The following is a 14,390-nucleotide window of genomic DNA, read 5'->3' as shown; positions in this document are numbered from 1 at the left end:
TTCAAACGCAAACGCATGCCAGAGTTAGAGTCAAAAAGAAAGTTTATTGGAGAAGGGGCAACGCTCCCTAGACGGAGGCAGAGAGGGAGAGAACCTGAGAGAGGATCAGAAGGACACACAGGTCGGGTACGGGGGTGGGCACGGTGGAGAGAGAGGACTAGAGAAAAAGACAGTGCAAGGGACTCTGAGTGTTCAGGGAATTCGGTTTACGTATCATTCATAGTTTCTATAAATTACAGTTTAAAGATTTTGTTTACCCATTTTCTTTTGATGATATGGACATACAGTATGAAAGAATAAGAGTATGTAGGGTGAAAAGCTAAGAATATGTAGCGTGATAGGCCTGCTGGCCGTTCCCAGCCTTTGATCCATAGGTTCTGCATGGTTTTAGCTGTAGGGAATCAATGATTTATTTTGTGGAGAGTGTGACTTAAAGCCCGTTTTCCTGTTTTCCCTTCCCAGTACGGGTAAAGGGTTTGTTAGCAATCCCAGCAGAAATCTTCCTTTGTTCTGGTTTCCTCCTGGCCTGGCCGAGGGCATGATCAGCATATTGCAGTCTCTGACTATAGCTTGATTTAACATTTTAGTTCTCTTGCCTCCTCCCTACATTACTTCCATAGAAACGGGGCTTTTCAAAGATATTTTAATACAGAATATCTTTGAAAAGATGTGAAAAAAATCAGAATTCTAGAACATCCTTTATTTATCAAGTAGTTTGTCCCAAGAACTAAAAGTGAAAAGGAGGCTTTTGTGGCCTGTGCTTGAGATTACGTTTCATGACTTACTCTCCTTGACACCTGCTACAGATAATCCAGGCCTTTTATGGAGGGAAAGGTTTGTTGGGTACTTAACTGGGCCTTAATTTGCATTTAATTTGAGTTTATTCTTAAAGTTTAAGCATTATTAAAGTTTCAAGCATGTCTTCTCTGTTGTGAAATTTAAGACAATTTAAACATAGATTCCTTCACTTCATTCAACCACAAAGAGTTATGAGCACTTACTCAAAAAATGGGCCAGGCACTGATCTGGATTACAATGACTAATGAAAACTGCCCTCAAGATACAGTCAGACTCAAAGAGGAGCTGGAGACACAGTCAGTAGTTGTAATACCTGGAAACAAGGTCTGGGAGCACTCTGTTCCGAGTTCCCAGAAGCGCTGAGGATGGAGAGTGGTGAGAAACGTTCACGGAGAGATGTTTGAAAGGGACTTGAGGGGCGGGGAGTAGGAGTTTCTCAGGTGGAGAAGGGAAGGACTTTGTATGTAGAGAATATAGCACACACCAGCACGTAAAGTCATGGATCAGCATGCTGGCTATGTGAGGACTATAAGAGGAGAGTCCTTTTGGAATTTGGCACCGCATGTTCCTTTGCCTCAGTTTGAACAATTTCTGTCATCTACATGTCATAAACCTGGCCAGAAACTGTTCATCAGTGGAACAGCTCTCTCTTCTGCCTCTTCTTGCACGTTTATGGAAGGAAAGCCCAGGCTCAGAACTGGCCTCTGTGTTCCGCCTTGGAATGTTTTTATCTCAGCATCTAAATTTGCTGAGCATCTAAATTCTATAATTATAAGTTTTTAGGCAAGTGCATATTTTGAAGGATGAGCCAGAGGAGAAACAGTCTGTACAATATGAGGCGAATCTTGTAGTGAAATGGCAGAATAATTGTCGTTCTTCTACCATCTGATAGCATCAAAATGAAAATAACTGCATCTCAATGTATGTCATCAAGCTGCTTATTCCATTTCTACCCTATGAGTCAGAAGACATAACTAATCTTTGTTCATGCTATGTGCTGGCATAGTTGTTTTTAGCTTTTGTCTTCAAGCTGAAGGAGTTAGGCAAGAAATGATTCTTTATCGACAGTGTTTCTTCTAGGAAGCTTCGATAGATGACATAGTGAATACCTGAATCATAGGTCTTTGAAAATTCAGATTGCTTGGTCCATTTAAAGAGATGCAGACAATAGGGAATTTATAACTGTTGCTTCATAACTATATATTACTTACTTTCTTACTCTATCTTATGTACATGTTTAAGAAAAAGTCTAAAAGTGTCAAATAATACTCTTTCATAAGCTACTCTAATTCTCAGATACTTAAAAATTCTGACAGTGACCCAGCTATTACCGTCCTAGGTATACCCAAGAGAAATGAAGATGTGTTCACTTAAAAACTTCTGTGTGAATGTTCATAGCAGTATTATTCATAATAGCAAAATATGGAAACAACCCAAATGTCCAGCAACCAATGAATAATAAACAGTGGAATGTTATATGGCAATAAAAAGAATGAGGTACTGATATAAATTACAATGTGTGTGAACCTTGAAAGCATGATGCTAAGTGAAAAAAACACACACACACAAAGGCCACAAAGTGTATGATTCCATTTATACGAAATGTCCAGAATAAGCAAATCTATAGAGATAGACAGTAGGTTAGTGTTTGCTTGGTGCTCGGCAGGAGGTTGGGGGAGATGAGAATGGGGAGTGGCTGCTAATTAATGAATGTGGAGTTTCTTTTGGGAGTATTAAAAATGTAAAATTAGATTGTGGTGATGGTTGCACAATTTTGTGAATATGCTAAAAGTCACTGAACTATATACTTTAAATGAGTGAAATTTATGGTTATATGAAATAATCTGAACAGGCTTGTAAAAAAAAAATCAACATTCCAAGTATGAATATTTATATTATCTTACAGGTACCTTAGTGACAGTCCTGTGTACTAATTTTTTGACATGTCCTTGCAGAATTTACCATAACACAATGGAAAGAGTCATGGACTGGGCTGTCAGGAGATCTGAATTCTTTCCCTGACTTTGCTCCTGGTTAGTTATATGCAGTTACATAAGTTTAGGCAAGTTTTTTATGCCTGGACCTTTAGTTCTTTATCTGTGAAACGAAGAAATTGGCTTAGGAGGGCTCAGAGCTCACTTTCAGCTCTCTGAGTTTATGTGCTTGTACAATAAGGCATATAAATATTGAGGCAGTTTTGGAGACATGGTGCCATCCCTCATTGTTTGAGTGTAATAAATAGCAGTGGGGTTTTCAGAGGCCACCTGGCTAGCAGTCCTTTCTCCATCATGTTCAAGTGTGTCTTGTTAAGTAAAGTATATGTAGAGCAGGGTTTCTCAACCTCAGCATGATTAGCACGTTAGACTGGATAATTCTTTGCTGTGGGGGGCTGTTCTGTCCATTGCAGCATGTTTAGCAGCAACCCTGACATCTATCCACTAGCTAGCATTAGCATCTCTTTCCAGTCATGACAATCAAAAATGTCTCCAAACTTTACCAAATGTCCCCTGGAAAGAAAATTCATTCTTGGTTGAAATCCCTGGTGTAGAAGATGCTAGAAAACCAATATCAAAACAACTAAAAAGATCTTCTTTCTACCTATGAATAACTAATAAGTTAACACTTGTGCAAAAAAATCTCATTTGGGGGATCTTTAATTTTTCAGATGATTAAGAGAAGAGGAAGAATTTTTTTGTTTTGTTTTACTGACAAAAGTCATATTTAATCTACTGTAGTCATGGACGGGAGAAGGGCAGGAAAGGAATAGAATAAGAGCTGTCAGATCCTCTTTGGAATGAGGCTGGGTGCCAGGAAATATACACAGACGTAATTTTTAAAATAAATAAGGGGAAAAAAAAAACAAAACAGAAGAGAGAGTTTTCGGAATTAAGGACAAGAGAACTGGGAGGTACCTGCATTTACTTCTTGATTCCTTCCAATAAGACATAGTTTATCTGGATTTGTTCTTTCTCATATCCCTCGTTCACAGCTCAAAGCTGTGAATTAAATGATAGATTCTTCTCTAGAAACAGAACAAAAGAAAGCTCTATATTGAAGTCCAAATAGCAGTGAAATCATTACCCTCCGAACTCTTCTGACGCTGCTTCTAGTGAGCCTACAAGAGAGTTCCAGACTTCAGCAGTCCTGAAAGTACAGATGTGCCACTCGTGTAGTTCTTGCCCTTCTTGCTTTTCTATACAGACAAAAAAAAAATTACATTTATTGGGCTGTATTACTTAATAAATTTTACATGAAATATTTACACTGTCTTTCTAAAGATATAAATTATTCATATCTCCCAAAACATTCTTGGGGAAAACATTAGAAGCTATCTGAAAGAGGAAATTTCTATAATGAGAATGGAGATAAACTCCCATTTAAAAGTACACATAGAAGTGAATCAGACACTCATAAGTATCTTTGACAATATTTATAGTAGGCTATAGCAATGAATCTACATTACTTTTACTAGACTAGAACTGCCAGATAGTACGTTTTCAGAGACTTTAGAGACAAGAAACACTTCTATGTAAGTTTTACAATGTGCTATTCCTATTCAGCTGTAGAAAGTGAACTGCATTAAGATCTTAACCAGTGCATTCTTTAATGCAATTGTCAGGTGATTCTTTATTCTGAGTGCTTATAACTAGCCATTTTTATCCAGAGCTGAATGTGTTTTATGAGACCTGCTTTTGATTCAGTATTAGAGGGATTTCCAAGGTCTTTGAACCAAGATTATTAATTTATAATGGTTTGTCTTCAGTTGACGACATTAACTGTATGTGTTGTTTTAGGTAGAGGGTGCATCTATGAAAACATTGTACTCTAAAACCTTACATTATTGTTTTTGAAAAATAATCATGGTAAAGCTGCAGTTAGCTCAAAAATAATTCACTTTGTTCATATCTTAGAGTTAGAGACCATGATAAAAGGGGAAACAAAATTGCTCTTCTTACAGAACAGGCTACAGAGAAAGTCCAGGAGAGAGTATCCTTGAACGCTCTCCAAAAAAGGTTACTAATGTTCATGTTGCTTTTCAAATATGGACCATTGAAAAGTGAGAGTTGCTGAATGATATTGACCATTTCCTTGTCATTATGAAGAAGCTCTTCCTTTGCTTGCACCTACCTCAGCACACTGTCACACGTTGGAGTGTCTGCCCTCAGCCCCCTTGGAATGCTCCATTCCTCACTCTCATAAACTCCAAAGGAAGGTAGATGTTAAAGGCATAGTCTCTGTGGTCTCCCTATGTCCTTGCTGAACTACAGAGAGAGAAACTATTTCTACAATTACAAAAACATACCTCACAACATGAAACAAGATCATGGGAATGTGATTGTCACTTTAATCCAACCACTGCCAGGTCTCCTCAGTGAAAAATAAAAGGTTGATCGTACATCATTTAGAATGCAAAGTGAGAGTTGTTTGGAATCTAATCTGTTAGACAAGAAGATCTAGACCACCTTTCTAGGATTGCCTGTGGGATGAGGGCCTCGCTGCAAGTGCCCAACTTAAACTGCAAGGTGCGAAATCAAGAGCTCAGATATACACACACAGGGCACTTTTCCAACAAGGTGGAGACGACCGAAAATAAACTGTACGAGGCAGTGTTATACAAAGAACAGTGGCTCTGTGCAGTTAGCATACCATGGCTGTGAGTTAGCAGCTGAAGTCTTTCCCAGCTTTATTGTCTTTGTCTGCATTAAGAAATAGATGAGACTGATGTGGTGCTTTGGAAAAAGAAATTGGTGTTTCGCCGGGCCCTAGTCCTGAAGTCGGAGTCGGGGTCAGGATGACCCTCCCCTTCCCACCTTTCCGGCTGCCTTTTCCCTCCCTCCTCTGGCAGAATGAGGTGTGCAGGCCCGGTGAAGGAGTGAGTACCTCCTGGCAACCACGGCAACCATGGCTGTGCTAACGGTGCATATAAGTGCCTGCGAAGAAGAAAACAAGAGACTGACTCACTGAGAGTCTGAGAAACAAAGAAACTATAAAATGTCCTTCCACTGAAATAAGCCATGAAGTAAAAAGTCAGAATAAATTATTAGCGGAAATGGAGTCACAGTTCGATTCTAGAACTGGGTTTCTAGGTAAAACTATGGAAAAACTGAGGATTTTATTCAGAGGGAGCCAAACAAAGCCATTGTGCTCTATGACGCTGTTTTCATTGTTTGTCTTTTTTGTCATTTATTGGATTATTAAACTGAGGTGATGCAAGTAAAAAAGAAAGAAAGAAAGAAATAGATGAGACGATCTGTTTATTTTATAGCCTAAGAAGAGAAAATGTATCAAAAATGGTAAGATAGGATCAACTACAATTCCATTAAAGTCATCAAGAATAATCATATCTCATTCTTTATGTTTCTAAGAGATCTATTTTTTCTTAAAGTTGTTTTTAAAATGTTTAGAAACCCCTGATTGACTTTTGTTTTTAGTCTTTTCAGAAGTAAATTTCTTCGAACACTTTTTTCCTCATTTCTGGATTTTATACTTTAGAATAGAGTCGTGGAACAGATCTAGGATATATGCTAAGATGTGTTGACATAAGAGCATTCAAACCTACAGAGAATCTTTCTAAAAATTTTTTGAGCCAAACAGAGGATATACCTGGAAGCAAGATCTCAACAGACTAAGAAAAACCCTTTGGAGAATTTGGAGAAGGGTAGTTTGCAGCTTCCTTAATGCATTTTGAATTACAGAGGGAACGTAACGAAGATCACAGAATAGTTAAGATTATTCATTCTCATGTCGAACAATAATAAACTCACTGTCATTGTTTGCCGCCGCTGCTACCATTATTGTCTGCTTCGTATATTAGAGTTCTGCATATGATTTCATTTGGAAAAAAAGTTTGCTATCAAAAAGTTAGTATGCAGTTAGTATACTACAGTATGCAGACATCAAAACATCAAGTTGTACACCTTCAATATGTATGGTTACACTTATTTTAAAGGTGTGTTAACCTAGATGCACAGAACAGTGGACAGAGCTTGCCTAAGGCAAAGATAAACCTTTGCCAGCTAAAGAAGTTATATGCCTGGGGCGGGACTACCACCAGGACCTGCACAGTTAGGAATCCATGATCAGATCGCCCTGTGAGGTTCCTTCCATAGAACTCCTTTTTCATCCACAGATGTATATGATGTCTCATTTGCCAAAATACAAAAAAAGGACAGACCTAGAAAACTTATGGAGGCTTGTGGGGGAGTGAAGAAAGTCTGGGATCAGAAGTAGAAATAACAGAAGAATAAAGAAATAGCAACAAGCAAAGCCCAAAAGTGCTCCAGAAGGAGGCAGCAGGAATGATGATGAAACCATAGCAGAAGCCAGAAAATCAGAGTTCTAGGTCTTTGTAAAACTCTGAGATTTAACCTTTCCTTACAGATATTACTGAGAGTCTTGATTTGACAAAATATTTTAACCAGTAAATATCCAGGCCACATTCATCAGTTATTCATCTACTATTCTGTAGCCATCTCCAGTAGTTCCCTTAGGTATAGTGAAGAATAGGAGAGCACACAGCTGACTACAATACCTTGTGAACTTTATGTACTGGGAGAGAGGGTGCCTTTATTCAGTGCAACCTGGATTTGAATCCAGGCAGTATACTCCTGAGCCCATAATAATGAACCACCTGGGCTCTGGCAGCAGATTTTCATGGATGTAAATCCTAACTCCATTACTTAAACTGCTTAGTAATCTTGAGAGAGTTATTTAACCTCTGTAAGCATCCAAAATATCAAATAGGAATAATAATAGTGAAAGATAAACTAGATCCTGTCACTCCCCTGATCAAAACCGTCCAATAGCTTCCTATCTTAGAATCAACTCCATGCTCCTTATTCAGGCTGACCAGATCCCCCAAAATCTGGCTTGTGTTTGTTTGATTTATCTGTCTCTGCTATCTCCTCTGCTACTAACACAGAGACCTTGTCTATCTTATTCATTGCCGTATTCTTAGAACCTAGATAGTACCTGGCACAATAAGTGTTTAGTAACTACTTGCTTAATTTATTGAATGAGTAAGTACATACTATGACTTATAAGCACATAGTACAAGGTCTAAGAAATAATAAACTCACTGTCATTGTTTGCCACCGCTGCTACCATTATTATCTGCTTCGTATATTAGAGTTCTGCATATGATTTCATTTGGAAAAAAAAGTTTGCTATCAAAAAGTTAGTGTGCAGTTAGTATACTACAGTATGCAGACATCAAAACATCAAGTTGTACACCTTCAATATGTATTATTTTTATATATCAAAGATATTTCAGTAAGGCTGTTTAAAAATGAATATGCTACTAAGGAAAATACAAACCCGTTTGAAAACAATCTCAGTTCCAGATTTTTTGTAGTAAAATGAGGGTAGATCTTAAAATACACTGCTTAATTCTTACTGTTCGGTGTGTAGAAGATACTCTTTCTGCAACTGCAAAACAAACAGGCCCAGAAGGGAAGGTTTATTCACTGGTCTTATTATCTTAGGCCAAATAACCTTATCAAAGAGGCGGGGATAACCATAATTGGATTGACTAAAATAAAAAAGCAAAAATAAAAGATGATGATTAATAAGAATGCTAAAATTCTATATTTTATTTCCGTTTCTACTCCAGGTGTTGTCACATCTGCAAACTTCCGGGCAGAGTGATGGGGATTCGAGCGCTTCGCTTCTCTTTGGTGGTCGTCCTTGTGGTACTACTGGTAGCTGGGGCTTTGACCACTTTACTTCCTAACGTTAAAGAAGACAAGATGCTCACGTTGCGTAGGGAAATAAAACCCCAGGGCAAGTCCACCCTGGATTCCTTTACTCTCATAATGCAGACATACAACAGAACAGATCTATTATTGAGACTTTTAAATCATTATCAGGCAATACCACATCTGCACAAGGTGATCGTGGTGTGGAACAATGTTGGGGAGAAGGGACCAGAGGAGTTGTGGAGTTCTGTAGGGCCTCACCCTGTTCCTGTGATCTTCAAACTACAGACAACAAACAGGATGAGGAATCGGCTCCAGGTCTTCCCTGAGCTGGAGACTAAGGGTGAGTTGCAGCTCGGTTCTTAGTCTGGCAGGGCTGCGGCTAACCAGGGCTGGGGATGGGTACATGAATTTCTGGCCTCCTACTTGTCCTAATTGTCTGGAGACAATAAGGGAAATTTAATCATAAGAAAGCACTTTAAAAACTTAAGGGGCAATTTCCAAGATGTCAGGAAATAGTTTCCAGGGCAGGAAAGCATATACATCTTACTACAATGACAAAGAACTTAATATTGTGAAAAAGATACGCTATAATTACATATTATTGCATCACAGAAGGTAGTGAAATGCCATTTAACTTATGCTTAATGTATTTCTTGCCACCTCCTTTTTTGTCTCATTCGTAGCAGTTTCACGAGGTTGTAATTTGTTTTAAAGAACCGAGGTTTTATTTATTTATAGGTTCATTAGTTTCTAGGATAATGGATGATAGCTACATGATAATTTCCCCCTCAGGCAGTTATAAAATAAATTACAATTCAAATAAAAACTTTGTGCTAGACAAATCTCTCAAAGAATACATCTCTTATTTACTAATTTTCTTAGACTATACCTCATTTGAATGATCTATATCGACACCATTGTATCTTACTAGTTTTGTTTTCATTTCCAAACTGTTCGATTTAAATTTTTTTCCTTCCTTTCAGCGGTGTTAATGGTAGACGATGACATGCTGATTAGTGCCCAAGACCTTCTTTTTGCTTTCTCAGTTTGGCAGGTAAGGTTGCTATACCCTTTATGAAATCATCAGTATGAAGTCCTATCTAGTGTTTAACTAGGGCAGCATGGTTCAAGGTGACAGTCACCCAAAATAATGTAGGCAATATTTATCTAAAAGGTAGATAATTTATTATGCTGTAATTCAAGATTTCCTGTGGCAGTTAAGCCAACCTGAAAGTTATGCTATCTTTTATCCATATTTGCTTTGTATTTGGTATATTGGGAAGAGCCAAAACTACCTTCCAAAGAACAGGGAGGAAATGCAGAGATATTTTCCCCAAGAGAGAAGTGTATTTTTGTATTAATATTGTATATAACTTCCATTAAAAGCATTTATTACCTCCACAAAATTTAATCCTGATTCTGAGGCCATTGTCTGGAAATTAATAGTAATTCTACATGCACCATTTAATGGCAGGGTTTTGGGGGGTCCCCCCCTCCTAAATCCTAGCTGGGATCAGTAGGCACAGAATGCTCACTAGTCTATAAAACAGCTCTTTCCTATTGAATATGTGTTAGTAGTAGCTGGCTTTTACAAGTTGCACTATAATTACCTGAAACCAGAACTGCATACAAATGTACTCTGAAACACTGTCCAATATTTAAACATTGTGCTACCCAATAAATGATCTAATTGCACTTAATTAGCTACTTAGTATAGAACAACATTAGACATTAATGATAAGTGGTCACAGGACTCTGCAGATATCAGCATTCTCTAAACTTCAGTTTCTAACTTCATGCCCGGTGAACTGATTGACAGATTTTTTTCCATATCAGCAGTTTTTTCAATGCTGTAAATAAAAGGTTTTTAGGCAAAAAGTTCTAATGTAATACTCCAGCAGTGAAATTTATTTCAGATAAAAAAATAAATTTTCCTAAAATGTCATGGGTCGGGGGAAATACAAAGACTGGTTAATGAGAACAATGCAATAAACCATAATTAAAGTTGGATAAATATGATTTTAGATCTTATACATAAAAATATCAAGAACAATTGCAATCTATTGCCCAAGATAATCTGACTCCTGAAGTCAGATTGGTGTGATGTACAGCCCTGCATACGGTGATGACTTGGGGTATAGGGCAAGCAAGATTAGACAGCTGTCTGTGCCTTCCCACTCACTCAGCACCTCCACTTTTAATGCTTTCCCTTTTCCTCCTCTAGTCATCTCTGAAATTTCTTTCACCCTCCTAAATTATGCAAACGGTACATTTTCTCTGAAGCCTCCCAGCCTGTATCCCCCACGCCCCCCTTCACCTTCCCCATTGCCTCCCAGAGCACAGTTGTCATTCTGTCCTCAGTGCTCCCATGAGATTTACCCAACTGCACTTAAACTTTTTCACAGCCTTCTTCACAAATTAGACCATATCCTCTCTAGACTGTGAATTCTTTGAAATGGGATCTAACACCTAAGCCTGAAATTGGGTCGATTGATTCGATTAGGTCTGTCTGTCTGTCTGTCTGTCTCTCTCTCTCTCTCTCTCTCTCTCTCTCTCTCTCTCTCTCTCTCTGTGTGTGTGTGTGTGTGTGTGTGTGTGTGTATCTAGTTTAGTGACTGTTCAGGAAATGAGTGAACCTCAAGTTATTCATGAGATTTAACTAAACCATTTAACCCTATAAATTCTTACCTATTTCACATGTTTCATTGGTTTTCTTTTGTTTGCTGATTTTTTTAGTCACATTCACCATAATATTATTTTATTTCTATCCTTTCTCTAAAAATCCTGACACATCTTACTATATTTATATATATAATCAAATATTTTAAGAACAAAATACCCAAAAAGAAAAGGGATAAAAAATATAACACTGTTTAAAAGCAACAATGACTTTCAAGAATATTGAACATCATGGAAAAACAATAAAATTATAAATGTAGACCCTTAATTTTATATACTCCTGAAAGATTAAAACAGTTTTTTCAAAATCACATTATATCTTCTATACTAAATAGCATTCATGCAGTCAATTTTCTTGCAGCAAACTTTGAAGAAACCAGACTCTTTGGTGGCTAGAATTTATTAATATCAGATAATGTTTGAATTAGGAGAACATTTATAAGGTTAGAAATCTTGTTAGATTTATCAGGACGTAGATTTATGAAGTTGCTTGAAGTTAGATGAAACCAGGAATAAAATAAAGTTGGTAATCTATTTAATTTTCTCTGTAATAAATCATTGCTTTTTTCACCATGTCTGCTCTAAAGAAATGCCACACTTAATTGTTCTTTTTCCATCTGTTCAGCAATTTCCTGATCAAATTGTAGGATTTGTTCCCAGAAAGCATGTCTCGACTTCATCAGGTGTCTACAGTTATGGAGGTTTTGAACTGCAGACACCAGGGTTTGGAAATGGTGACCAGTATTCTGTGGTGCTGATTGGAGCCTCATTCTTCAACAGCAAATACCTTGAACTCTTTCAGAGGCAACCTGCAGCCGTGCACGCTTTGATAGATGAAACACAAAACTGTGATGATATTGCCATGAACTTCATCATTGCCAAGCACACCGGGAAGCCTTCAGGGATATTTGTGAAACCTATAAACATGGCCAATTTAGAAAAAGAAACCAACGGTGGCCATTCTGGAATGTGGCATCGAGCTGAGCACTTTCTGCAGAGGTCTTATTGTCTCAATAAGCTTGTTAGTATCTATGACGGCATGCCCTTGAAGTACTCCAACATAATGATTTCTCAGTTTGGTTTTCCATATGCCAACCACAAAAGTAAAATGTGAAAGTCAAACAAACTAACTAAAACCTCAAAACTGCTTAGTATTTGAGTAGCTTCTCCATGCTATGGTTGTTTGGTTGGTTTTGTTTTAAGAAACATCATGAACTTTTATCCAATCCAGAAGTCTGTCTCTACAAAGGAAAAAACATACAGGACTTAAAATTCACATAAACTTCAAAAACCAAGAAGTTGGCATTATCCAGGTAGTTCTTATGAAGAGTCTTCATCCATGAATAGAACTCCTCAGTCAGTGACTTTATTGTTTACATTCTAAGACTGTTCTGCAATTTCTTTGACTTCTGGCATCTGCCTTAAGGACCCATGGCAAGCTGTTTCCAGAGAAGCATTTCTCAGCTTTCATCAAGGGATGATCACTTTCATTTGAAGCTTCTTTAGCAAAAGACTGGTGCCGGGAAAAGCCATGTGAGAAGAGACTAGTCTTACTCCCACATAAAAACAAGCAGAAAATTCATGACTATCAGTGCTTCCCTTGTGGTCCCCGCTACCAGCCCTTTCCAGGACTGAGTCAGCCCAGCATGGTTTGATGCAACCATCCGTGCTTCTATTTTTGTTGATAAGACTGCTGTGACTGGGAGGGTTAATTTTAGTAGCTGAAGGATGTCTAGCTGTTTGCTTGATTTTTGTGAACATTTACAGCATGGATCACACAAAAAGTGCAGCTGATGTTTCTAAATGCAGCTTATATGCAGCAAGGAAGAAATGTTTTACTAGATTCAGGTAGTCCATTTTGTCACTGGATCTGACCTTGAGATTGTACATTAATTCTTATATTTGACATAAAGTGTGTATTGTTTAAGAAACATGTAAAATAACTCTTCTGAAAGAATGATTCGTAGGAACTGGCAAAAGTTAAAACCCCTAGTTTAGTATCAAAAGATCTACGTACATTGTTTGAGCATAGGCTGTCTCATGGATACCAAAGGGTTGTGTGTGTTATACACAAAGTCAATCTCTTTCAGAAAAGATCTAAGGCACTATTCATCTTGATGAAATTTCTATCACATAGATACAGGAAAAAATAAGAGACTGAGTAATAGGAAAGGGATTCTATAGGGAGTCTGCATAATTGTTATATTGCCTACTCTCTGTTATGTGAATTAGTATACGTGTCCCACACAGTGTTTGTGTTTGATCTTTGTTCACTGCTGGTAGCTGGCAATACTTAGTCTTCTGTCTTCCACCTTCCACCATTTAGTCTCAGAATCACACAGCTCTGAAAACATAATAATCCTGGTTTATGTTCCAACAATGGGGTCTTTGTAGTTAGTTCAGTATATGTTGTTTCTTTACATTGGCATGTGTAGGTGTCTTAATGTAGTCAGATAAAACCAGTAGAATGCAGAACTTCGCTAAAAATTATAATGTTAATTATCTGCTTTGTCCACCCTTGGTAGTGATTTTTTGCCTCTTTGGATTCCATTGGCAGATAAATAAACTTTTATCATTCAGATGTTTCGTGTTAATTAAGCGGATTCATGTTTTTGTGGTTGCTAATTTTACAGATTTCTTAATATTTTAGTCTATTGCTCAGGGTAAGGCAGAGGCATTAGCTACATTCCCTATGTGAAAATTTTCCAGTGAAAAAGTAGTCTTAGATTTTATTTCCCATTTTGTGTTCTTAAACTTGTCTTAGGCATCACATAAGTTAATTATATCATGTTTTTCAGATGTTATAGAGCAAATATGAAGACAAAGTTAAATACAGTCTACATTACAAAGACTCTTGCATTGTGGCTAGAATTCTACTAAATCTTTTTCCCCATACACCTTTTGCAATTGCTCCAAATGATCCGGAGAAGAGATGATGCTCAGGCTCAAAACCATGGTAGGGACACAATGTAGCATAGGGGTTAAGTGTGCCAGGAGAGTACTTGGGCTCAAACCCTTCCTAGATCTCATATTTATTTAACTTCTCTCTTGGAGCCTCAGTTTCCTCATCTGCCAAAATGAGAATAATATCTGCCTACGGGGTTTTAAGGAATAAAGGATATAGCTTGTATAAATATAGTACAATGCCTTGCCCATTTTAAATGGTCGATAAATAAAAGCTGTCGGGGTGTGTCACTGATCATAAGTGCAGTT

General features: G+C 37.6%; 1 protein-coding gene and 1 pseudogene across 2 annotated transcripts in view; both read left to right on the top strand.

Moving 5' to 3' along the window:
• EXTL2 (exostosin like glycosyltransferase 2) overlaps nt 1-13,769 on the top strand; it is a 21,420-nt gene extending 7,651 nt beyond the window's left edge. The window contains exons 3-6 of one of the 2 annotated variants that reach the window (XM_039869587.1): nt 8,411-8,687; nt 8,784-8,838; nt 9,482-9,552; nt 11,803-13,769. In XM_039869587.1, the coding sequence (XP_039725521.1) occupies nt 8,411-8,687; nt 8,784-8,838; nt 9,482-9,552; nt 11,803-12,291 (892 nt within the window). In that variant the 3' untranslated portion in view covers nt 12,292-13,769. Of the gene's footprint in view, nt 1-8,410; nt 8,839-9,481; nt 9,553-11,802 lie in introns of both variants that reach the window. The other variant, XM_039869586.1, reaches the window with a different exon arrangement.
• On the top strand, nt 13-8,385 carry LOC120607848 (BET1 homolog; annotated as a pseudogene).
• Nucleotides 13,770-14,390: the final 621 nt, after the last annotated feature.

The sequence above is a fragment of the Pteropus medius genome, unplaced genomic scaffold (assembly GCF_902729225.1).
Source record: "Pteropus medius unplaced genomic scaffold, Ma_sr-lr_union100, whole genome shotgun sequence".
NCBI lineage: Eukaryota > Metazoa > Chordata > Mammalia > Chiroptera > Pteropodidae > Pteropus > Pteropus medius.
Note: the sequence above shows the minus strand (reverse complement) of the source record. Positions and strands in the feature narration are given on the sequence as shown.